The sequence below is a fragment of the Trachypithecus francoisi genome, unplaced genomic scaffold (assembly GCF_009764315.1).
Source record: "Trachypithecus francoisi isolate TF-2019V2 unplaced genomic scaffold, Tfra_2.0 Lachesis_group4, whole genome shotgun sequence".
In the NCBI taxonomy this organism is placed as follows: domain Eukaryota; kingdom Metazoa; phylum Chordata; class Mammalia; order Primates; family Cercopithecidae; genus Trachypithecus; species Trachypithecus francoisi.
The window spans coordinates 96,878,836-96,904,713 of record NW_022681469.1 but is presented as its reverse complement, the minus strand read 5'-3'; the positions used below and the strand labels follow the sequence as shown (position 1 = coordinate 96,904,713).

The following is a 25,878-nucleotide window of genomic DNA, read 5'->3' as shown; positions in this document are numbered from 1 at the left end:
AATGTGTTAGTTTACTGACTCTTTTTTTGTTTTTTGTTTTTGTTTTTTTGTTTTTGTTTTGTTTTTGTTTTTGTTTTGAGTCGGAGTCTCACACTGTTGTTGTCTAGGCTGGAGTGCAATGACACAATCTCAGCTCACTGCAACCTTCACCTCCCGGGTTCAAGCAATTCTCCTGCCTCAGTCTCCCAAGTAGCTGGCATTACAGGCACCTGCCACCACGCCTGGCTAATTTTTTGTATTTTTAGTAGAGAAGGGGTTTCACTATGTTGGCCAGGCTAGTCTGGAACTGCTGACCTCGTGATCCACCTGCCTCAGCCTCTCAAAGTGCTGGGATTACAGTGTTAGCCACCACGCCCAGCCTACTAACTCTTATTTTTGTCCTACATTGGCAACCTCTTTAATATCCAGAGATTAGGTATTATAAAATTAAGACTCGCTTGTCCAGTACATGCACAATATATACAGTACAGAAAAGTTAAATCAAATGAACATAATGTATAGAGCAATGGATAAGCTGAAATGTTCTAGTACACATTAGCAAAACACCTTTTGTAATTTCCTCCCTCCTCCCTCAACCCAATGAACGATACAGAGAGTACACTGTTCACAGAGGTGGTATAACAATTCTATTATACTTCCAAACACAGTATTTTCCATTAATTTTTAAAAGCTATTTACAAAAAGTGTTATTCTACTACTTCTGCTTTTCAAACTTCAAGCACATCCGAATATCTTCAAAGACTAGCTATTTCATACCAGAACATGTCTACTATATACACAGCAGTTAAATTACACACATTACAAAGGTCACAATCTGAGAAATCTTCTAAATATGACCACTTTGGCCTTGAACCATTCCATCCTCACTTCCTGCTCTCTGCCTTCAATCCAGTGGACAAACATAAGCATATGTAATGCTTAGAGATGGTTGAACAAATTCATATCCAGAAGTCATTTACAGAAGACAAGCTTGCCTATTAATTTCAACACAAAGTGTACAAAATGTGCTAATTCTACTAAGTACTGTGCATACATTGGCAACCTCTTTAACATCTAGAGACTGGATGTTGCAAAATTAGGACTCATTTGTCCATTATATACACTATATATACAGCAAAACAAAATGCACAAAACATACAGAAAAAAACAGTTCCTGAAAATGTCCAAATATGAACATACTAGCATATTACCTTTTGCAATTCCTTCCCTCCTACCTCCTCAAAACCACTGAATGGTACAGACAATACTACACTGCTCACAGAAATGCTGTAACAATTCCATTCCCAAAAGCCAATATTGCCTATGAATTTTAGCAAAAAGTGATATTTTACTACCTCTACATTTAACATACATAAGGAGTTAATTTGTCCACTATGTGTACAGCAGTCTTGAATAAATTGCACACATGTAAGAGTAGTTATAATTTGAAAGAGCCTTTTAAAATATGAACATTCTGGCCTAGAACACTTCCCATCTCCATCAACTCAATGGTCAATAATGCTCAAATATTCAGAAGGCAATCCTCTCTGGAAATTTTAAAATATATAAAACATACTCGTTTACTAACCCTACTTTTGTCATACACAAGTGACCTCTTTAACATCTAGAAAGACTAGATGTTGTAAATTAGGTATTGTTTATCCTTTATATACACAGATAAGTACAATAAAATGCATAGAAGTAAGGAACAATGGTTAATCTTGCCTCACTGTGGACACCAGCATAGAGCTCTTTGCACTTCATTTTCCTCTCTCCTCACCTGAAACAGTGCACAAACACAATGTGTACTACTCAAGAGGTGGTTTGGCCATTCTTCCCCCAAACATTTCATAGGGAATTTTAACAAAAAGATCTTTACAGAATGTATTATTTTACAACCTCTATTTTTAACATATGTATTAGGCACTGAATACCTACAAAGCCTAGATATTTCAAAAAAGTACTTAGCATTGTCAGTACCATACACAGTAGTGAGGAATAAAATGCACACGATGACAATGGTTATACTGAGAGACAGGATTAGCTGGATTTCCTAGGCTGACTAAAAATCCCTAAGCTTAGCTGGGAAGATGACCGCTTCCACCTTTAAACACGGGGCTTGCAACTTAGCTCACACCCGACCAATCAGACAGTAAAGAGAACTCACTAAAATGCTAATTAGGCAAAAACAGGAGGTAAAGAAATAGCCAATCATCTGTTGCATGAGAGCACAGTGGGAGGGACAATGATTGGGATATAAACTCAGACATTCGAGCCCGCAATGGCTCACCTCTTTGGGTCCCCTCCCTTTGTATGGCAGCTCTGTTTTCGCTCTATTTCACTCTATTAACTCTTGCAACTGCACTCTTCTGGTCCGTGTTTGTTAGGGCTCGAGCTGAGCTTTCACTCGCCGTCCACCACTGCTGTTTGCTGCCATCGCAAACCCACCGCTGACTTCCATCCCTCCGGATCCAGCAGGGTGGCAGGGTGGCAGCTGTGCTCCTGATCCAGCGAGGCCCCCATTGCCACTCCCGATCGGGCCAAAGGCTTGCCATTGTTCCTGCATGGCTAAGTGCCTGGGTTCCTCCTAATCGAGCTGAACACTAGTCACTGGGTTCCACAGTTCTCTTCTGTGACCCAGGGCTTCTAATAGAGCTATAACATTCACCACATGGCCCAAGATTCCATTCCTTGGAATCTGTGAGGCCAAGAATCCCAGGTCAGAGAACACAAGGCTTGCCACCATCTTGGAACTGGCCACCGCCGTTTTGGAAGCAGCCCACCACCATCTTGGAAGCTCTGGGAGCAAGGACCCCCCAGTAACAATAATACGAAGTGTTTTCTAAACATGACCAGTGTGGCATAGAACCTTCTTCTCTTCCTTCTCAAGTCTTCCAGCTCCATGTCCTCTAACCCAGCAGTCCACAACCTTTCTGGCACCAGGAACCAGTTTCATGGAAGGCAATTTTTCCATGGACCGGGGCATGGGGGACGATGATTTCAGGATAATTCAAGCGCATTACATTTAATGTGTACTTTATTTCTATTATTATTACATTATAATATATAGTGAAATCATTATACAACTCACCACAATGTAGAATCAGTGGGAGCCCTGAGCTTGTTTTCCTGCATCTAGATGGTCCCATGTGGGGGTGATGGGAGATGGTGACAGATCATCAGGCATTAGATTCTCATAAGGAGCATGCAACCTAGATCCCTTGCAAGTGCAGTTCACAATAGGGTTCAAGTTCCTATGAGAATCTAATGCCACCATTGATCTGACAGAAGGCAGAGCTCAGGCAGTAATGTGCATACAGGGGAATGGCTGTAAATACAGATGAAACTTCGTTTGCTCACCCCCACTCACCTCCTTCTTTGTGGCCCTGTTCCTAACAGACCACAGAGGAGGGTTTGAGGGCCCCCGCTCTAACCCACTGAACATATATGGATGTGTGTTGCTCCAAGTGTCACCGAAACTGCATTTGCAAAAATGATGAAAGTCAAATAAATCTGACATAGCTATTTCCATCTTGCTTCTAACCTCACAAGCTGTGTGTTCATTCCTGGGCATAGGCCAAGCTAACTATGGGAGGAATTTATAGTTTAACTGTAAGGCAAAGACAATAATAGCTCCTTCCTTCCCAAAACTAACTCCCTGCTTGTTTGGGAACCAAAAACCACCCTTGAAAAACTAATGAAAGGTCACAAGGTTAGGATTATGGGAGGGTCCTGAATTGCTAAGAAGTAGGTATAGTTAAGTGATAACCTGCTGGGCATGGTGGCTCACACCTATAATCCCAGCACTTTGGGAGGCTAAGGTGGGCAGAACATGAGGTCAGGAGTTCAACACCAGTCTGGTTAACATGGTGAAACCCTGTTTCTACCAAAAATACAAAAAATTAGCCAGGCGTGGTGGCATGCACCTGTAATCGCAGCTACTTGGGAGACTGAGGCAGGAGAATCTCTTGAACTGGGAGGCAGAGGTTGCAGTGAGCCGAGATCATGCAATTGTACTACAGCTTGGGCAACAAGAGCGAAACTCCATCTCAAAAAAAAAAAAAGGAAGAAGAAGTGATAACCAGCCACTGTCCCCCAGCTTGCTTTTCTTTTTTTTTTTTTTTTTTTCAGATGCGGAATCTTGCTCTGTTGCCCAGGTTGGAGTGCAGTGCAACCTCCACCTCCCAGGTTCAGGTGATTTTCCTGCCTCAGCCTCCCAAGTAGCTGGGATTACAGGCATGCACCAGCACACAGGGGTAATTTTTTGTATTTTTAGCACAGACGGGGTTTCACCATGTTGGCCAGGCTGGTCTCAAACTCCTGACATCAAGTGATGTCAGGCCTCAGCCTCGGCCTCCCAAAGTGTTGGGATTACAGGCATGAGCTACCGCACCCGGCCACCAAACTATCCTTGAAAAACCCCAGCTTCCATTTTCTTAGGGAGGCAGATTTGAAAATTATCTCCCATCCTTCTGCTTGGCTGGCCCTCTGATAACTAAACTCTTTCTCTGCTCCAAAAACTGTTGCTCTCAATGCATTGGCTTTTCTAGGCAGTGGGCAAGAAGAACCTGTTGGGCTGTTACACCACTTCCAGTGACAGTCTAATAACTCCCCTCCAAAAAGTCATTTTGGTGGAGAGGTGGGGCAAGATGGCCAAATGGAAGCCTCCAAGAATTGCCCCCGACATAGGAACAACAAATTGAAAAACTATCCACACAAAAAAGAACCTTCATAAGAACCAAAAATCATGTGAGCAATTACAGTACCTGGTTTTAACATCATATTAAGAGGCACTGAAGAGGGTAAAAAAAGGCAGTTTTGGATTGCCTACACCACCCCTTCCACATCCTCCAGCAGTGGCCACATGGCATAGAGAATCAGTGTGCTTGGGGGAGGGACAGTGCAGTGATTGCGGGGCCTTGCATTGGAACTCAGTGCTGCCCTGTCACAGTGAAAAACAACACTGGGCAGAAATCAGTCAGTGCTGAGGGAGCATTTAGACGAGCTCTAGCCAGAGAGGAAGTCTTTCACCCAAGCAGCCAGAACCTGAGTTCTAGCAGGCCCAGCTACCATGGGCTAAAGTGCTCTGGGGGTCCCAAATAAACTTGAAAGGCAGACTAGGCCAAAAGAACTACAATTCCTGGGGAAGTTCTGTTGCTAGGCTTGGTGCCATTGGGCTTAGAATGTACATGACCTAGTGAGATACTAGCCAGGGAGGCTACGGAAGTGTTTGCATCACTCCTCCCCAAGCCACAGGCACTGCTGCTGACAGCACTGGGAGAGACTCCTCCCACCACTTGGGGAGAAGAGAGGGGAGAGTAAAGAAGACATTGTCTTACAACTTGAATACCAGCTCAACCACAGTAGAATTGTGCACTAGGGGGAGGCCCCCATTTCATGCCCTAGCTCCCACATGAAATTTCTAGACACACCCTGGGCCAGAAGGGAACCCACTGCCTTAAAGGGAAGAACCCAGTCCTGGCAAGATTCATCACTTGCTGATCATTATATATTGATAAAAGGGTGAGTTCGGCAGGAGGATATAAATTGTAAATATGTATAGACTCAACACTGGAGCACCCAGATATATAGAGGAAATATAAGAGAGACAGATCCCAATACAATAATAGCTGAAGACTTCAACACCCCCACTGTCAGCTTTGTACAGATCATCCAGACAGAAAATCAACAAAGAAGCATCCGACTTAATCTGCATTATAGACCAAATGAACCGAATAGTTATTTACAGAACATTTTATCCAACAGTTGAAGAATATATGTTCTTCTCCACAGCACATGGATTATTCTCAAGGACAGATGATATGTTAGGCCAAAAAACAAGTCTTTAAAAATTAAAAAAAAATAGAAATCCTATGAAATATCTTCTCTGACTATAATAGAATAAAACTAGAAATCAGTAACAAGGGGAACTTTAGAAACTATGCAAATACATGGAAATAAAACAATATGCTCCTAAATGACCAGTGGGACAATGAAGAAATTAAGAAGGAAATTGAAAAATTTATTCAAGCAAATGAAAATGAAAACACAGCACAACAAAACCTGTGAGCTACAGCAAAAACAGTACTAAGAGGGAAGTTTATAGCAATAAATGCCTATATCAAAAAGTAGAAAAACTTCAAAATAAACAACTTAATGATATATCTTAAAGAACTAGAAAAGCAAGAACAAACCAAATCCAAAATTAGCAGAAGAAAAAAATTATTAATAAAGATCAGAGCAGAAATTAATGAAATTTAAAAATACAAAAGATAAATGAACCAAAAAGTTAGTTTTTGATAAGATAAAATCAACAAACTTTTAGCCAGAATAAGAAAAAAAAATACTCAAAATCAGAGATGAAAAAATATACATTAAAACTGATACTACAGAATTCAAAAAGTCACTAGCGACTACTATGAGCAACTACATACCAATAAATTAGAAAACCTAGAAGAAATGGATAAATTACTAGACACATACAATCTACCAAGATTGAGCAATAAAGAAATCCAAAACCTGAACAGACCAATAGCAGGTAATGAGATCAAAGCCATAATAAAAACTCTACCAGCAAAGAAAAGTCCAGGACTAAATGAATGGCTTCACTGCTGAATTTTACCAGACTGAATTGGTATTTTATTTGTTTTTGTTTTTGTTTTTGTTTGAAATGGAGTCTCTCACTGTCACCCAGGCTGGAGTGCAGTAGCACAATCTTGGCTCACTGCAACCTCTGCCTTCCAGGTACAAGCAATTCTCCTGCCTCAGCCCCCTAAGTAGCTGGGATTACAGGGGCTTGCCACTACTCCCAGCTACTTTTTTTTGTATTTTTAGTAGAGACGGGGTTTCACTATGTTGGCCAGACTGGTCTCGAACTCCTAACCTCGTGATCTGCCCGCCTCGGCCTCCCAAACTGCTGGATTACAGGCGTCTACCGCGCCCGGCCTGAATTGATATCGTAAAGAATACCAATTCTGTTCAAACTATTCTGAAAAATAGAGGAGGGAATACTTCCAAATTCATTCTACAAGGCCAATATTACCTGATGCCAAAACAAAAGACACATTAGAAAGAAAGAAAAGAAGGAAGGAAGGAAGGAAGGAAGGAAGGAAGGAAGGAAGGAAGGAAGGAAAAAAAAGAAAACTACAGACCAACACCCCTGATGAACACTAATGCAAAAATTCTTAACAAAATACTAGCAAACCAAATTCGACAACTTAAAAGATCATTCATCATGACCAAGTGGGATTTATCCCAGGAATGCAAGGATGATTCAACATACTCAGATCAATCAGTGTGATACATCATCTCAACAGAATGAAAAACAAAAACCATATGATCCTTTCAACTGATGTTGAAAATCATTTGATAAAGTTCAATATCCTTCATGGCAAAAAGCTGGATATAGAAGGAGCATACCTCAATACAAGAAAAGCCATATATAACTGAAAGCCTCTCCTCTAAGATCTGGACAATGACAAGGATGCCTACTTTCACCACTGTTATTCAGTATAGTACTGGAATTCTTAACTAGAGCAATCAGGCAAAAGAAAGAAATAAAGGGCATCCACATTGGAAAGAAAAAAGTCAAATTATCCTTTTTTGCAGATGATACTATCTTAAATTTGTAAAAACCTAAAGACTCCACCAAAGAACTATTAGAACTGACAATAAAATTCAGAAAAGTTGCAGGATACAAAATCAACAAACAAAAATCAGAAGCATTTCTATATACCAAAAGCAAAACAATCTGAAAAAGACATCAAGAAAGTAATCCCATTTACAATAGCTACAAATAAAATAAAATGCCTAGCAATTATCTTAGCCAAAGATGTAAAAGATCTCTGCAATGAAAACTATAAAATGTTGATGCAGGAAACTGAAGAGAAGACAAAAATACAGAAAGTTATTTCATGTTCCTGGATTGGAAGAATCAATATCGTTAAAATGTTCATACTACCCAAAGCAATCTACAGACTCAATGCAATCCCTATCAAAATATCAATGACATTTTTTACAGGAATAACAAAAATAATCCCAAAATGTATATGGAACTATAAAAGACTCAGAACAGTCAAGGCATCCTGAACAAAATTAACCAAACTGAAGGAATCACATCACCTGACTTTAAATTATATTACAGAGCTATAGTAACCAAAACAGCAGGTACTGGCATAAAAATAGGCACATAATCCAATGGAACAGAATAAAGAATCCAGAAATAAATGTATATGTCTATAGTGAACTCATTTTCAACAAAAGTGCCAAGGACATACGTTGGGTAGAGGACAGTTTCTTCAATAAATGGTGCTGGAAAAATTGGATATCCATATGCAAAAGAATGAAACTAGACCTCTATTTCTGGCCATATACAAAAATCAAATCAAAATGGATTAAAGATGTAAATCTAAGACCTCAAATTATTAAATTACTAAAAGAAAACATTAGGAAAACACTATAGGACATTGGTCTGGGCAAGGATTCCTTGAGTAATACCCCACAAGCAAAGGCAATCAAAGCAAAATAAACAAATGGGATCACATCAAGTTAAAAAGCTTCTGCACAGCAAAGGAAACTATCAACAAAGTAAAGAGACAACCCACAGAATGGGAGAAAATATGTGCAAATTATCCCTCCGACAAGGTATTAATAACAAGAATGTATAAGAAACTCAAACAACTCTATAGGAAAAAAAAATCTAATCCCAATCAAAAAAGATATGAATAGACTTTTCTCAAAAGAAGGCCTAAAAATGGCAAACAGGTCTATGAGAAGGTACTCAACATCATTGATCAAAGAAATGCAAATCAAAAGTACAATGAGATATCATCTCACCTTAGTTAAAATGGCTTTTATCTCAAAGACAGGCAATAACAAATTCTGGCGAGGATGTGGAGAAAAAGGAATGCTCATACAGTGTTGGTGAGAATGTAAATTAATAGAACTTAATGACGGTTTGGAAGTTCCTCAAAAAACTAAAAATAGAGTTACCATATGATCCAGCCACCACCTCCTGGGTTCAACAGATTCTCCTGCCTCAGCCTCCCAAGTAGCTGGGATTAGAGGCACCCGCCATCACCCCCAGCTAATTTTTGTATTTTTAGTACAGATGGGGTTTCACCATGTTGGTCAGGCTGGTCTTGAACTCCTGACCTCAGCACCATATGATCCATATTTAGGTATATACCCAAAGGAAAGAACATCAGATATCAAAGAGATATCTGTACTCAAATGTTTACTGCAGCACTATTCACAATAGTCAAGATTTGGAAATCTGTTGATGTCCATCAACAGATTAATGGATTTTTTAAAATGTGGTACATGTACAAAATGGCGTACTGTTCCGCTATAAAAATTAATTAGATCATGTCATTTGCAAAAACATGGATGGAACTGGAAGTCATTATGTTAAGTGAAATAAGCCAGACACAGAAAGGCAAACTTCACATGTTCTCACTTATTTGCAGAGGCTAAAAGTCAAAGCAATTGAACTCATGGAGATAGAGAGTGGAATGATGGTTACCAAAGGCCAGGAAGATTAGTGGTTGGGGGTAGAGGGTATTAAGAATGGCTATTGGATACAAAAATAAAGTTAGAAGAATGGGGCCAGGTGCAGTGGCTCATGCCTGTAATCCCAGCACTTTGGGAAGCTGATGCGGGTGAATCACCTGAGGTCAGGAGTTCGAGACCAGCCTGACCAATATGGTAAAACCCCATCTCTACTAAAAATATAAAAATTAGCCAGGTGTAGTGGTGTGCGCCTGTAGTCCCAGCTACTTGGGAGGCTGACACATGAAATGGCACCACTGAAGAAGAATGAATAAGATCTAGTATTTGGTAACACAACAGGGTGACTACACTCAACAGTAATTTATTGTACATTAAACAAACTAAATGTATAATTGGATTGCTTGTAACAGAAAGAAACGATAAATGCTTGAGGTGATGAATAGACCATTTATCCTGATGTGATTATTACACATTGTATGCCTGTATGAAAATATCTCATGTACCTCTTAAGTACATATATGTGTATATATATACCTACTTTGTACTAATAAAAACTTAAAAAGGTACATATACATTATCATTGCATCCTCTTAATTTTTTCACTTCCAGAATTTCTAATTAATTCTTTTTCAAATCTTTTTTTTTAAAACATCATAATATCTAGTTCCCTTTAAAAATGTTCGACTTTGGCTTTTTTCTCTAGAACATCATAAATGTAAATGTATTACAGACTGCCTGATAATTCCAAAACAAGGAATCCCTATGATCTTTTTTCTTCCTTCTGCTGATTCTCATTCATATTGTGTATGCAATTATTTTTCGTTGTTGGATGAATACTTTATTTGAAATTTTTATTTGTAGAAATAATTTGAAGTCTAGCTGATATTATCTTCTGCCAGAAATAATTTTCATTTAGTTTTACCAGGTATCTGGAGGCAACAGAACTCCTTATTCCAAGTTCAAAAGTTGAGGCTTTCCTTGACCAGGCAGAAAATATGTCAGGCCGCAGACCTTGTAAGATCTGGTTTTTGGCCAGTTCACCCTCACTATCAGGGTGCAGCCTAAATGCTGGCCTAAAGTAGGGGGTGGTTTGCCAGGTTCCAAACCTCTGTAAGCCCTGAATTTATATAATGGATGGATGGATAAACAGAGAGAGAGAGAGCGAGAGAGAGAGAGAGAGAGAGAGAGAGAGAGAGACAGATAGATAATGACAATCCTCAGTGGCCTGGACTGAGATACTCCTCTAGAGAAGATCTGTGTTTGCTTCTGCCAGCCACAGGGATACACTGCCCATCCACAATGTCATTGTTCATTCTTCAGATAGAGTTTTCTCAGACTATGCGAGTAGAGTACAATCAAACCCTAAGCCTGCATGAAGGCAAACCTGTGGTTATGAATTCTTAGGGAATACTTTTTTCTGCCACTTGATACTAAGGCCAAGACAGGCAAGACTAACCTGGTTTTTCTCTTTGCTGGTGGAAAGACTGCATTTTATTCTTTAGATTTAAATGTACCAGGATTATGCATGGATCTCTGCCAACTTTCCCTCCAACTTGCCCATTACCATTTTGCATGAGCTTTACTTCCATTTTGCTGCACTGCTATTACAGCCTGATGCTCTTTCATTCAACACAAGTCCTTAAGATGGCCCTGGAGTCAGCTTATGCTTATCACACTATTTTCAGTTCTTATGCCCTACCTCACCACCTGTCTCTAACCTGGAGATTTCTCTTACTTGTGTCTCAATTTTGATTGGGTAGGGTGGGGGATTTTACTAGATTTTTTTCAATCGAAGAGTTTTTAAAAATACAGTCGTCCCCACTTACTCATAGTGGATGACTGAAACTGCAAATAGTACCAAACGCTATATATATAGTAATGTACAAGATAACAATGTTTTGATCAATGATGATCACAAATACAATGGTGTTTTTGTTTTGTTTTGTTTTTTGAGATGGAGTTTCACTCCTGTTGCCCAGGCTGGAGTGCAATTGTGCGATCTCGGCTCACTGCAACCTCCACCTCCCGGGTTCAAGTGATTCTCCTGCCTCAGCCTCCCAAATAGCTGGGATTACAGGCACCTGCCACCATGCCCAGCTAATTCTGTATATTCAGTAGAGATGGGGTTTCACTATTTGGCCAGGCTGGTCTCGAACTCCTGACCTCAGGCGATCCACCCACGTTGGCCTCCCAAAGTGCTAGGATTACAGGCATGAGCCACCACGCCTGGCCAATGTTGTTGTTTTTTTTCTTCCTGTACCTTTTCTGTTTAGGTACACAAATACCATTGCATTGCAATTGCCTACAGTATTCTGTACAGTATCATGCTGTACAGGTTTCTAGCCTAGAAGCAGTAGGCTACACCATATAGCCTAAGTGTGTAGTAGGCTTGTATTAGTCTGTTTTCACACTGCTATAAAGAAATGCCCAGACTGGGAAATTTATAAAGAAAAGAGGTTTAATCGACTTATACTTCCGCATGGCTGGAGAGGCCTCGGGAAACTTACAATCATGGCAGAAGGGGAAGGAGGCACATCTTACATGGTGGCAGGAGAGAGAGCACAGAGGAAATGCAAGACATTTATCAAACAACCAGATCTAGTGAGAACTCCCTCACTATCACAAGAACAGCATGGAAGAAACCACGCCCATGATCTAATCACCTCCTACCAGCTCCTTACCTTGACATGTGGGGCATTAGAATTCAAGATGAGATTTGTGTGGAGACACAAAGCCAAACCATATTAAGGCTATACCATCTAGGTTTGTGTAGTACACTCTACAATGTTCACAATGACAAATTTACCTAACATCACATTTGTCAGAACATATCCCTATTGTTAAGTGATGCATGGCTGGACTATGGTTTTTGTCTATATAGTACATACATAACTATGATATAATTTAATTTATAAATTAGGCACAGTAAGAGACTAACAATAATCATGAAGTAGAACAGTTATAACAATATACTGTAATAAAAGTTATGTGAGGCCAGGCACAGTGGTTCACACCTGTAATCCCAACACTTTGGGAGGCCGAGGTGAACACATCACAAGGTCAGGAGTTCGAGACCAGCCTGGCCAACATGGTGAAACCCTGTGTCTACTAAAGATTAAAAGAATTAGCTGGGCATGGTTGCACGTGCCTGTAATCCCAGCTACTCAGGAGGCTGAGGCAGGAGAACTGCTTGAATCCAGGAGGTGAAGGTTGCTGTGAGCCGAGATTGTGCCACTGCACTCCAGCCTGGGTGACAGAGCAAGACTCTGTCTCAAAAATAAAAAAATAAATAATTTTTAAAAAGATGGAGGTGGAGGAGTAGATATAACAGAAATGAATATGAAACAAAGCAGCTTGCAGAATGTTATTGTTCTCTTCAACTAATTCTCTTAGGTACCGCAAGTAAATTGTAAGTACCATGAATCTCTTGAATACATATATAACACAAAATTTATGGTATCTGCTTTACTACAGGAAGGTGCTAACTGTTCATTTTTGTGGTTGTTCTTTGTCTCTTCATCTTCCCATTACTTTCAATAGCAACTCTTTATCCACAATTTCCTTAGTTAAAAAAAAAAAAACCTGGCCAGGCACAGTGGTTCACACCTGTAATCCCAGCTCTTTGGGAGGCTGAGGCAGGTGGATCACGAGGTCAGGAGTTCAAGACCAGTCTGGCCAACATAGTGAAACCCCATCTCTACTAAAAATACAAAAAATTAGCCGGGCATGGTGGTGTGCGCCTGTAATCCCAGCTACTCAGAAGGCTGAGGCAGGAGAATCACGTGAACCCGGGAAGCAGAGGTTGCAGTGAGCTGAGATCACACCACTGCACTCCAGCCTGGGCAAGGACAGAACGAGACTCCATCTCAAAAAAAAAAAAACGCTTCCTGTTTTCTATTTTTCCTGTCATGAGAATAAATTTAAAATGGCTTCAATCCATTCACTTGGCTAACTGACTTATTCGTACGTCTATATGATCTGCAGTATCAGCACATGAAACCTCATCAGTATGAACAGAGACTAGTTACTTCTGATGATAGAACAGTTACCTATTTAAGGACTACTTTGTCCTTAGAAGGGTATGAGTGGCAATATCAGGACCTGGCTTCATAAGGATGTGCTGAATTTTCAAGGTGTTGCTAAGCTTGGTCTTTTAAAAATTTCAACAGTTTGCCAAATAAGCCTACTTAAGGAGTTACACCCAAATGCTGACTATCTTTGTCCCCTCCAAAAAGCACAAAAGGTCTTGAATAAGTGTGATGATTTCTGCTGTTTTATAGGAAGACTGTGGCTGTAGTGTGTGAAATTAGAGGGGAACTAGAAGTCAGGACACAGTTCAGAAACAAAAAAATACTCGTCATATAGGGAGATGGAGGATCAGAGCAGAAATAATAAGACCAATGGTTTGGAAGTGATCTAAGATAATCTACGTCAACCTCCTTGTATCTATTACTTAAGTTGCAGGATGGGAGAAAGGATCCCAGAATGTAAGCTCCACCAGAAAGAGTCCTCACTGATTTATAATACTCCAGGTACCTAGAAAAATGCCTGGCATATAACGTGCATTCAATAAACACTTTTCTTTTTTTTTTGGAGGGACAGTCTCACTCTGTCACCCAGGCTGGAGTGCGGTGGCACGATTTTGGCTCACTGCAGCCTCTGCCTCCCAGATTCAAGCGATTCTCCTGTCTCAGCCTCCCGAGTAGCTGGAATTATAGGTGCATGCCACCACGCACAGCTAATTTTTGTATTTTTAGTAGAGACGGGGTTTCGTCATGCTGGTGACGTCTCGAACCCCTGACCTCAGGTGATACACCCGCCTCGGCCTCCCAAAGTGCTGGGATTACAGGCGTGAACCACCTCGCCTGGCCAATAAACACTTGACTTAATACGGCAGTGCCAGACAGAATACAAGTGGGGAGAAGAAAAAAAAAAGAAAGATGGAAAAATTAATCAGAACTTGGGACCAGAATTTGAGGAGTAAAGGAGTCAAGAAAACCAGTGATAGAACTAGGCATGTCAGGAAGGGGATCTAGTTTTAAAGAATGGCTATGATAACTAAAAGCTGTGGTATTAACGCCTTTATTTCCAATATGATCTTAACTGCATTAAGTTTACTTGAACATGACTTTTATCTAGGTCAGAAGGGATGCAAATCCTCGAGATTTCCAATAATTCTCTAATCATCTAAAAATGTTTCTTCCTAGATGTTGCCAGCACACATTCTGTGTTCTTTCGGCACACGAACGCGAGGCGGGGGAGGGCGTTAGCAGAAAAGACGCCGACAGGTAAGGGTTCACAGGGATAAGCCTGTTCTGCCGCAAATGCAGCATGTTCCTCAGTCTTGGGGCGTCCATCAAGCGGAGAGCTGGAAGATGACTGAAAGTAACCGAGTAGAGGTGAAACTAGAACAAGGTCACGAGCTGGTGCCCAACTCGTGTAACTCCTGGTTCCGGGCTGTCCCTCTAGGATGCTGCTGGCGCCAGCCATGGTAGCAGGTCAGAGTCTGGGTAAAGGTCGCCGGCTGACAAGATGGTAGCTAGGAGACCTCTAGGTGCGCCAGAGTTAGGGCGTCTTTTCCTGGACCGGCAGAACGCCCTGCTCAAGGCTCATTACATCACCACGCCCAAGAACTGATACTTTAGCAGGGCAACGCGCCAACAAGGCGACTCCGCCCCACCCTCCCCGCTCCTCCAGCACACGCAAGCGCACAGAGGACCGCCGGTGACATCACCCCTCCCGATACCACCTCGTTGTCGTACGACCAAACGCCTGTCGTAACGGCCGGGCAAGAAAGGCCTCGAGAGGAAGGGCACGCACGCCGCACACCCTAACATGCTCGCCTGCATGCGCGCGCAGGTCCTTTGCTCAGGCATGGGGACTGGAGCCAATGAGGTGCGGCGTCGTTACTGCGTAGCCGCCGGCTCGGCCGCACGTCAGGGCGCGGGAGCGCGGAGCGAGTTTGGTTGCACTTACACCGGTACTTAAGCGCGGACCGGCGTGTCCTTGGACTTAGAGAGTGGGGACGTCCTGCTTCGGAGCGGGAATCTTTGTTGCGCCAGCGACTAAAAAGAGGTGAGAGCGGGTCGCGGAAGTCTCACCTGGTTAGAGGCAGCGCTGTGGGCGGCGCGCACTCGCGAGCGACCGAGACCCACGCGGGGAGCCTCCTAGTGGAACCCACGCTGGGTGGGAGGGCCGGGAGTGAGGACCCTGGACTGTGGTCAGACCGAGCCGGGCGAGTAACGGCTTGAGGTGCGATGGAGCCCTAACTAGGGACAGGTATGGTCTCGGTCAGGGACTAGAGGCGGCTTAGATACAGATCAGAGGAAGATGCGGCCCCTTCCGTAGTGGTTGCTGAGGGGCTATGGAAATGATAGGCAAGACTTCCTACCCGGAAAGCCGAAGCTTAGCGCTTCACGTTCTCCTTCAGAGGGCAAAAGCTGTTGCTCTTCTAATAAGGGGCCATTTCTTTACGTGGGCACATTTCTTCCGTCAGTCGTTCTAACATCCTAGAAACAGTTTCATCAGTCACCTTGAAACCGACCTGGATGGGTGACCTCATGTTCGCCCCAGGGGATCACAGGTAGGAGAGTTGGGATGTCCCGGGGGGACCGTGCAGCCTGCCCCTGCGCTCCCATTTGCAAGTTCGAGTGTCAGGCTACTCCTGTGACCTGGGCAGGTAGAAACAGCCAGTACCGCTTTTTAAACATTTGTGTGCTTTGCAATATCCTCAGGGAGAGGTGGCTTTACTTTGTAGTAAGATTAAATGACTAGGCCTTCTTAAAAGTTGAAATTGTGGTGATTTTGGCTTAATGTGATCGCCCTTCAGCTTCAGATCTGTGACTTCGTGACCATGATTTTCTCTTCTGAAACTGGAGTTTGAATTAGGTTCCCTCTTTGCTTGCTTGGGCTTTAACGTTCCTTCACGTATACACACAAAAATAGGTTTTTGAGGAGGTGCTCCTAAAAAATGTTTTTGGTATTAAAGAGTATTTGGTATAAAGAGTATTAAAGCAATACAAGATTAATTCTGGTATTTAATGACATAAATTACCAATGGATTGGTAATTAAGTGGCTAGAGTGGTCATTCATTTACACTGTATTTGTTACCTGAGGAAAAATTACTAAGTTGGGGCTTTCGTTTTTAGAATTAAATATGGGTGATGTTGAGAAAGGCAAGAAGATTTTTATTATGAAGTGTTCCCAGTGCCACACCGTTGAAAAGGGAGGCAAGCACAAGACTGGGCCAAATCTCCATGGTCTCTTCGGGCGGAAGACAGGTCAGGCCCCTGGATACTCTTACACAGCCGCCAATAAGAACAAAGGTAAGAGTCACTTGTTAAATGAAACAGTACAAAACGCACGAATGTAACCTGTGACACACTGTCAGGAGTGTGAAATACTTAACCGATGCATTGTTTCTTGTTTAGGCATCACCTGGGGAGAGGATACACTGATGGAGTATTTGGAGAATCCCAAGAAGTACATCCCTGGAACAAAAATGATCTTTGTCGGCATTAAGAAGAAGGAAGAAAGGGCAGACTTGATAGCTTATCTCAAAAAAGCTACTAATGAGTAATAATTGGCCGCTGCCTTATTTATTACAAAACAAATGTCTCATGACTTTTTTATGTGTACCATACTTTAATAGATCTCATACACCAGAATTCAGATCATGAATGACTGACAGAATATTTTGTTGGGCAGTCCTAATTTAAAACTAAGACTGGCTTGTGGTTAAATGAATATGTTCAGTTTTTGAATTTTAATGGTAATTCCAATTCAGTAAATGCCATCACTGTTTACCCCTTCTAAAGATATGATTAGACTTTGTTAGTAATGTTCAACTTTTCGCAAAGATGGTGAGTGCCATCTTAAAACTTACTGGAGATTGGTTTTATATTTAGATTTATATAGCTGGTTATGTGAATATATTTAAATACTGGGGAAATTCCTTCACTGTCTCAGAACCAAGCAAGATTCACCTGTGTTTTGTGTTCATTTGCCTCTTAAAGGCAAGGGTTGAAGATAAATAAGGTAGCAATGTCTAGAATTTTGGCCTTAACGATGCCAATCTAATTATAATTCCCTGTATTTAAAATGGTTCCTTTTACTTATTGAAAAGCATTTTAGTATGGTTTATGTGTAATATTAAAGATTATTCAACACTTCTCACATCTTACAAATCTATAAGGTCACATGCTTTTAAAATAGTAGCAAGTTAAACTTCACTCTGAATTCTTTACAATCTAAGTCAAACTAAGTTATAATTTAGGATTGTCTTTAAACAGCCATTCAGAAACATAAATCTGTAGAACTGTGTATTTGTGATTGGGAATGGTGCTTTTGCCAACTTAAAAGGATTAAAGTAGCAGAGATATACACAAATTTTAAAATTATGTGTGATCGCAAGACTAAAGATAATTAAAAAGAAAACCACAGATCATGATTTTTTGACTGTGCTTGATTTCATGACTGATGCAAAAATTTTAATGATTAAAAAGTGCAGGAGCCCTAAATATCAGTGCAGCAGCGTTAACCAGTCATGGTGCTAGATTGTTTACTTGGTTTTCTAGGACTGCCTGAACTAGAATAACACTTCACTAATTGACTCTTAGTTTCTTTGCCCAGATTGAGAACTGCAGCATTTATGCCAGACATGGACAGACAAATGCTTCTGGTCATAGTTTTGTGATGTGTAACAGTGTAATTACATACTGAATTATTTCATGCATAGTCTGTGCCATACACATTTAGAATAGTCCTTGGAGATTTTATGGAGATGGTGAGCACGAGGTAAGACATAAAGAATGATGAGAAAATAAATCTGTGCTGTCGGAGCTGAGAGCTGTATCTTTGTGGGACAGTGAGAAGACTGGGAAGATGTGAATCCATGGTCTCAAAGGTGATAGGGATGATGAGATAGGTGTTTAAGGCCTGAAAGCAATTTATAACATGTGAGTCTTATTTTTATTTATAGAAGAAATGTGGAAAGCTTGCTATAATTCATATTTGACGTCCTAGTCTGAGTTATGGTGGGGAATTTAAAGATGCATCCTGGAAATCCTTTTAAGATTTCACCTTTTGAAAGGACTTGTAGCAGAGGACTTGGTGACTGCATAAAGTTAGTGGTATTCAGGGACAGTGTAGCAATTAACTTACAAGGGGACAATCCTGGACTAATGTGAAAGACCTAAAGTGAAGGCTAGAGAGTTGATTTTCTTTTCTTTTCTTTTTTTGGCATTCTGGAAATGATACAGGAAACAAACATATTAAGATAGATACAGAAATACAGAAATGTGTTCAACCTTTCATCTCGGCTAGTTGTGAGGTTTTGTTTGTTTTTTGAGACATGATCACACTATCGCCAAGGCTGGGGTACAGTGGCGTGCTCTTGGCTGGCTGCAACCTCCACTTCCCAGGCTCAAGAGAGTTCTCCCACGTAAGCTTCCCAAGTAGCTGGGACTACAGGTGTTCACCACCATGCCCAGCTAGTTTTTTTGTAGAGATGGAGTTTTGCCATGTGGCCCCAGGGTGGTCTCAAACTCCTGAGCTCAAGCAATCTGTCCACCTGCCTTGGTTTCCCAAAGTGCTGGGATTACAGGCGTGAGCCACCAGGTCCTGCCTGGTTTTCAAATTCAGTAATCTTATTTAACCCAGAAGTAATCAGCTCAATAATAACTTAGGTTTAGGTTTTTTTTTTTTTTTTCAGGTTTAAAATTTCTCTCGTTTCTTTTTTTTCTATTTTATTTTATTTTATTTTTTAGATGGAGTCTCACTCTGTCGCCCAGGCTGGAGTGCAGTGGTGCAATCTCGGCTCACTGCAACTTCCACCTTCCGTTTTCAAGCGATTCTCCTGCCTCAGCCTCCCGAGTAGCTGGGATTGCAGGCACTGGTCACCATGCCTGGCTGATTTTTGCGTTTTTAGTGGAGACAGCATTTCACCATGTTGGCCGGACTGGTCTTGAACTCCTGACCTTGTGATCCACCCACCTTGGCCTCCCAAAATGCTAGGATTACAGGTGTGAGCCACCACATCCAACCAATTTTTCTCATTTCTGTACCTCCTATATTAAGGTCTATGTTGGCACAGATGAGTAACTGCCGTGTTCTAGGTCAGTTATGCCCAAGTACTTCTGGTGGTTTAAAATGTAAGTGATTCTGTAACTTTTTATCTTACTTTATTGATTGATTGATTGATTGATTGATTGAGACAGAGTTTCACTCTTGTTGCCCAGGCTGGAGTGCAATGGCGTGATCTCTGCTCACCACAACCGCCGCCTCGCAGGTTCAAGTGATTCTCCTGACTCAGCCTCTCGAGTAGCTGGGATTACAGGCATGCGCTACCACTCCCGGCTTGTTTTGTATTTTTAGTAGAGATGGGGTTTCTCCATGCTGGACAGGCTGGTCTCGAACTCCTGACCTCAGGTAATCCACCCGCCTTGGCCTCCCAAAGTGTTGGGATTACAGGCGTGAGCCACCGCGCCCGGTTGATTCTGTAATTTTTTAAAAAGGACGTTTCTATCAGGGATATATACTTTCAGAAATAAGGAAATTGGGGAAGAAAGAGCTAGCACTAGAACCCACATGTTTTCAATTCTAATGCTTCACTGTAGGTGGCTCGGTTGGTAGAATAAAAAATAAGAGCCAGATGTATTTAAGGGATATTCAGATGCCACCTATACTCTGTTTTGTCTAGAACAGTGCTGTCTAATAGAACTTTCTGTGACGATGGATATTTTCTAGGCTTTTGTTGTACAGTATGGTAGCCACTAACTACATGTGGCTATTAGGCCCTTGAAATACAGCTAGCATGACTAGAAAGTATTTTATTTTAAATTTACATAGGCACAAGTGGCCAGTGGCTAATATATTGACAGTCTGGGTCTAGGACTAGAACCAGTGGTCTGTAACAAAAGTACTTCCCCTGTACTCTTATCAAATCTAGAATTAGCCGGGTGTGGTTACTCACGCATGTAATCCCAGCACTTTGGGAGGCCAAGGCAGGCAGATCACTTGAGGTCAGGAGTTTGAGACCAGCCTGGCCAGCATGGAGAAATATAAAAATTAGCCAGGTGTGGTGGCGGGCACCTGTAATCTCAGCTACTTGGGAGGCTGAGGCACAAGAATCACTTGAACCTGGGAGGTGGAGGTTGCAGTGAGCCAAGATTGTGCCACTGCATTCCAGCCTGAGTGACAAGAGTGAAACTGTCTCCAAAAACAAAAAAATCTAGAATTCTTGCAAGTACGTTATATTGTCCTCCAGAACAGATTCCAGTTCCTGTTGTGCTCACCTTTATAATTTTACCGTATGTTTTACCTATTCGTAAGTTGGCAGTTCATTTTAGATAGGTAACATTCTGGTGGTAGCTAGGGATGTACCTTTTGTCATCCTTTTCCTGCATTTTTCTCAGATTCTTTTATAGATACACATTTTTGCTTTAACCACTGAATATTGCTGTAAATTATAAAAGGTGTGATAGAATCCACATGGCTGTCAAGAAGGAGGTCGTACTAAGGACAGTTGACTGACTAGTCTCAGATTGTTTGATACCATTTAAACTTGGACAAGAGTAAACTAGATAACTGGGCGTCGTGGTGCACACCTGTCGTCCCAGCCACTCTGAGGCAGGAGGACTGCTTGTGCCCAGAAGTTTGAGACTGCAGTGTAACTATGATTGTGCTACTACACTCCAGCCTGGGCAGCAGAGTAAAGCAAACTCCATCTCTTAAAAAGAAAAAAACGACGTGGTCTGCGTGTGGTGGCTCATGCCTGCAATCCCAGCACTTTGGGAGACCGAGGCAGGCAGATCACCTGAAGTCGGGAGTTTGAGACCAGCCTGGCCAACATGGTGAAACCCCATCTCCACCAAAAATATAAAAACTAGCTGGGTGTGGTGGCAGGCACCTGTAATCACAGCTATTTGGGAGGCTGAAGCAGGAGAATCGCTTGAACCTGCATGCCATCGCACTCCAGCCTGGGCAACAATAGTGAAACTCCCATCTCAAAAAAAAAAGTTTTCTTAGAATAGAAGATATTCATTCATGAGCTCTTTTGGCAATCTGTCATCTTACCAGAATATTCTGAAAACCAATAAGATGTTGCCAAGTTGGGGGTGAGAGCTGTGTAATCCAAGGCATATGCCTGACCGAGTATACAAATACACCTGACCAGAAACTTTGTCTCCCACATTAGTCTCTTCTAGGCACTGCCGGGGTACATACTGAGCTGCTGCTTTGGCTCTATTTTCTGTGCCTCAGAATAACCATTGTCCTGGTGTTCATATCCTTAGAGTTTAGTACAAAATACTGGATATCCATTTACTAGGTTCCAGGTTATCTTAGTTGGAGTTTGGGGTATTTGAAAACATCATACCCTCAGACTATCATTTCCCACAGAAAGCTAAGTAAATTTACTGCATCCATTTCTCAAAGAGTAAATGTGCAGGTTGTATGTGTCTATGAACATTTAAACATGTTAAATTTAATATTTTAAATGTAAACATTTAAATATGTCTGTAGCTTGAACAGTGTAGTTTTAAGAAAGGACCGCTGGACTAGTGTAATGCAGAAAACGCTGGGTCTAGGATTAGAAAATTGTGTTTAGTGTGTGTCAATAAACAGCCCATGGACCCAGTCTGACCAGATGCCTGTTTTTTTAAAGAAAACTTTATTGGGCCAGGTGCAGTGGCTCACACCTGTAATCCCAGCACTTTGGGATGCCGGGGCAGGCAGATCACAAGGTCAGGAGTTTGAGACCAGCCTGACCAACATGGTGAAAGCCCGTCTCTACTAAGATACAAAAATTAGCTGGGGGTAGTGGTGGGCACCTGAAATCCAGCTACTCGGGAGACTGAGGCAGGAGAATCACTGGAACCTGGGAGGCAGAGGTTGCAGTGAGCCAGGATCAGGCCACTGCACTCCAGCTTGGGCGACAGAGCAAGACTCCGTCTCAAAAAAAAAAAAAAAAAACTTTATTGGATCACAGTCACATTCATTAGTGTATTGTTTAGGGCTGCTTTGGGCTACAACATTAGAGGTTAGTGGTTGTGACAAAGCCTAAAATATTTAGTGTGGCACTTGACAGAGTTTCTCAGTCCTGTGTTTAGAGCTTTGCTTTGCCAATCTGTGATGAACACAACCCCATATTTGTGGAGAATGGGAATAAGCACCTGAAAAGATTCATTGAATGATGTGTGAAGGCCTGTAACTGGCAAGCACAGAAAAATTTGTTCATATCTGTGTCAAATTCCTTGCAAGTCACATAGTGAAAAATCACTACTTCCAAGATTAGCAATAACCTGTAAGTCGATGTTTTCTATTCTCAATTGACTCAATCTGTGTGACATCTGACATGCTTGACTGCTCTTATTTTCTCACTTCCTTCAGTTTAAGTTAGTTTCACATTCACATAGAATGAAACAGACATCATAAAAATCCTTACGTATGTGTAGCTGTAATAATATGTTGATAACCCACATACTTCAGCATGACATTTTGCCCAAATTCTAGTCCCTGAACTTATATTGCTTTGTAGTTATAAAGTGCATTCACATCTCAATTCATTCTCAGCACCTTGTAAGGCACTGGGGACAGGTTCAGAGGTTGTTACTGCTAAAGGTCACACAGGTACACTACCTTGTTAGCAGTACCAGATGTACTGACACCAGCCCTTCCTCGGTGTCTTCTAAAACTCCACATAAACTGGGTCATCTCTTTTAGCCTCTTTATAGAACATACACACTTAGTTAATAGAAACTGGGCTTTCTCCAGGCCCATGCACTTCTCAGCCCTCACAAATAGACACTGCTTCCACATGGTCCACAAAAGAGGCCATGTAGTCTTGGCATCTTTCAAATCACTCTTCTCTCACAGGCGGAACTACTTGTGTGAGTGTTCTGACATCTGCACAGACCTTTGGACCTTTTGCTGTCATCTGTGTACTTTTAGACCATTACATTCACTGAGCACTTCACCTGGCTTATGATCTCTACCCCAACCCTTTTTTAAAGTTACCCTGGTAATAGCTGTGTACAATCAAAAGACCTATACTTAATGCCACTGTAGCCTCAATTTTTTACTTGATTTTAACTCTTCTGAGGGCCTTCCCATCATAATTTAGACTTATCAGTACTCCAGAACTACTCCACCTCTGAAATTAGAAATCCCAAAACACCAGTCTTTGATCACAACCTCATACTGTTCCATGTCTCTCATTCTTATTTCTGCTGTATCTCCTTGAACTCATCAAAACCCCCAGGTCCTGATCATACTCTTCAGCCTGCCTTCCTCAGCCAGCCTCTCAGTGTATCTTTTCAATCACTGCATTGCCTGCATCCTCTACCTTTGTCACTTGTGTTTCCTTTTGTGTCATCTGTTCTGCAAACAGCCTGAGAACAGCCCAGCCATCTTTCTCTGCTTCCATACCTGATCTGAACACTGTAGGAGAAAGTCACGCTGCCGTCCGTCAGCAACACTGTAAACTTACCATCTCTGATTCAGTTGAACCAGCAGAAACCTTGTGCAGCTGTCCTTTTATGTATCCATTCTTATCCCAGTCTTCACTGTTATTTTAGATGTTCATCGTGTTCCTCATGATTCTTACCTCATCCCCACTGCCTTTCTTATAGCAGATGGCCTTGCCTCCCATTTCAAATACGAATTCTCTACTTCCTGACTACGAGGAAGATTTCTGTTGTTCCCTATCCTTCACTTTGAATGTTGTTCTTCATTCAGATATGTTTCAGAATGGTCAATCACATCAGAACACGGTCTACATACTACACCCCAACATGGTCATTCTAACACCCATTCCCAACCCCCTTGTCCTCTGCCTCCCTCTCCCATAAGAGTTGGAAGGACTACATGTCTACTTTATTTTTAGCACAGGAACTTTGCATGGGGAGCCACATTTAAACAATATAAGTAAATTCTGGAAATTAATTTTTCTAATTCAGTTTAAGTTTAATGAAATTATAGTTGTCTCTACCTGAATTGGGCATGTGTCGTGCGTCCAGAGATACGAATTCTCTACTTCCTGACTACGAGGAAGATTTCTGTTGTCCCGTCCTTCACTTTGAATGTTGTTCTTATTCAGATATGTTTCAGAATGGTCAATCACATCAGAACACTCGCTGTACATACTACACCCCAACACAGTCATTCTAACACCCATTCCCAATCCCCTTGTCCTCTGCCTCCCTCTCCCATAGAAGTTGGAAGGACACATCTTTGCAATTTGGGGATGGCAGGAGAAATCTTTAGATTTTCTAAGTCATCTACACTGAGTTGGGGCAGTTGTGTTGTCAGTAAGATGAGAACTTGTACACCTTTTTACTGGTGAATGTTAGAGGAAGACAGCCCAAGGATCTGAGACCTCCACTGACACTGCATAATGGAACCTGAGGCACATTAACCTTTCTGTACTTTAGTTTCCTCATCTGTAAACTGGCACTAATTATTTCAGCCCTTAGGGTGGTTTTAAGGATTAAACAAGAGAATGTAATTGGCGTGTTGCTTGGCAGTCAGTAAACATTCAAAGATTAGCTATTCTTGAACTAGATGGGCAACAATTTATCAAATTGTTTAACAATTGGACATATTGCCTGGGAGAGAGAGGATGCCGACTGAGATGATTCTTCCAAGTGAAGTGAACAGGATGGTTTAGTGGGAGAGAAGTGCCTGGAATTAGGGATATGTATTCCTGACTCTGGCCCTTAATTCTAACCATTGACTCATCAAGTGATGTCTCATGCACTTTTAGTGACCTGGACCAAGAATCAATTAAGTTCAACCTCCACCAACTTCATTTACCTTGAAAGCTTTTTCTAAGGCGGGGGGCAAGGCTTGTAGTCAAAAGGTCTGTATACACTGATAATGTATACACTCTCATCTTCTAAGTGTGCCTAGTTTCTCTAGTAATCTAAGAAAGGCATAGTTTTTAATATCCCATTTACTGGTATAATGCCAGCGCTAGTCAATTTCACCTGAATCTTAACAAGAAGAGAAACAAATTGAGATGTGAATATGTGCATTAGAGGCAGCTTAGAGTGGGATATGTTTAAGTGGTTGGCTGCAAGCCTCCACTGTTCCATCTCCCAGGAGGATTTATTAGGATGTTTGATCCAGGTCATAGCAGGATGCCACCTGGAGGGCCCTTACCTATGAAGAACTAGTGGTTCTGCCTCTCATCCTGTCACAATGCATTGCTAACTTGTGTTGAACAATGTTCAGTAGTTGCGTTGTTAGAGTTTTGATTCTGGAACATTAGCACCTCCTATAATTTTTTTTTTTTTTTTTGAGACGGAGTCTTGCTCTGTTGCCCATGCTACGGTGCAGTGGTGCAGTCTCGGCTCACTGCAACCTCCACCTCCTGGGTTCAAGCGATT

General features: G+C 41.6%; 1 protein-coding gene across 1 annotated transcript; it reads left to right on the top strand.

The window, feature by feature from the left end:
* Positions 1-15,407: 15,407 nt before the first annotated feature.
* On the top strand, positions 15,408-22,132 carry LOC117072525 (cytochrome c). Its single transcript, XM_033192823.1, has 3 exons — positions 15,408-15,564; positions 16,639-16,815; positions 16,921-22,132. The coding sequence occupies exons 2-3, from the start codon at positions 16,647-16,649 to the stop codon at positions 17,067-17,069; spliced, it is 318 nt and encodes a 105-aa protein (XP_033048714.1). The 5' UTR covers positions 15,408-15,564; positions 16,639-16,646; the 3' UTR covers positions 17,070-22,132.
* The last annotated feature ends 3,746 nt before the right edge of the window (positions 22,133-25,878 follow it).

Coding starts and splice junctions, on each gene's coding strand:
- LOC117072525 (XM_033192823.1), top strand. CDS start 16,647: ATGGGTGATGTTGAGAAAGGCAAGAAGATTTTTATTATGAAGTGTTCC. Junction 16,816..16,920: donor AGCCGCCAATAAGAACAAAG/GTAAGAGTCACT, acceptor TTTCTTGTTTAG/GCATCACCTGGGGAGAGGAT.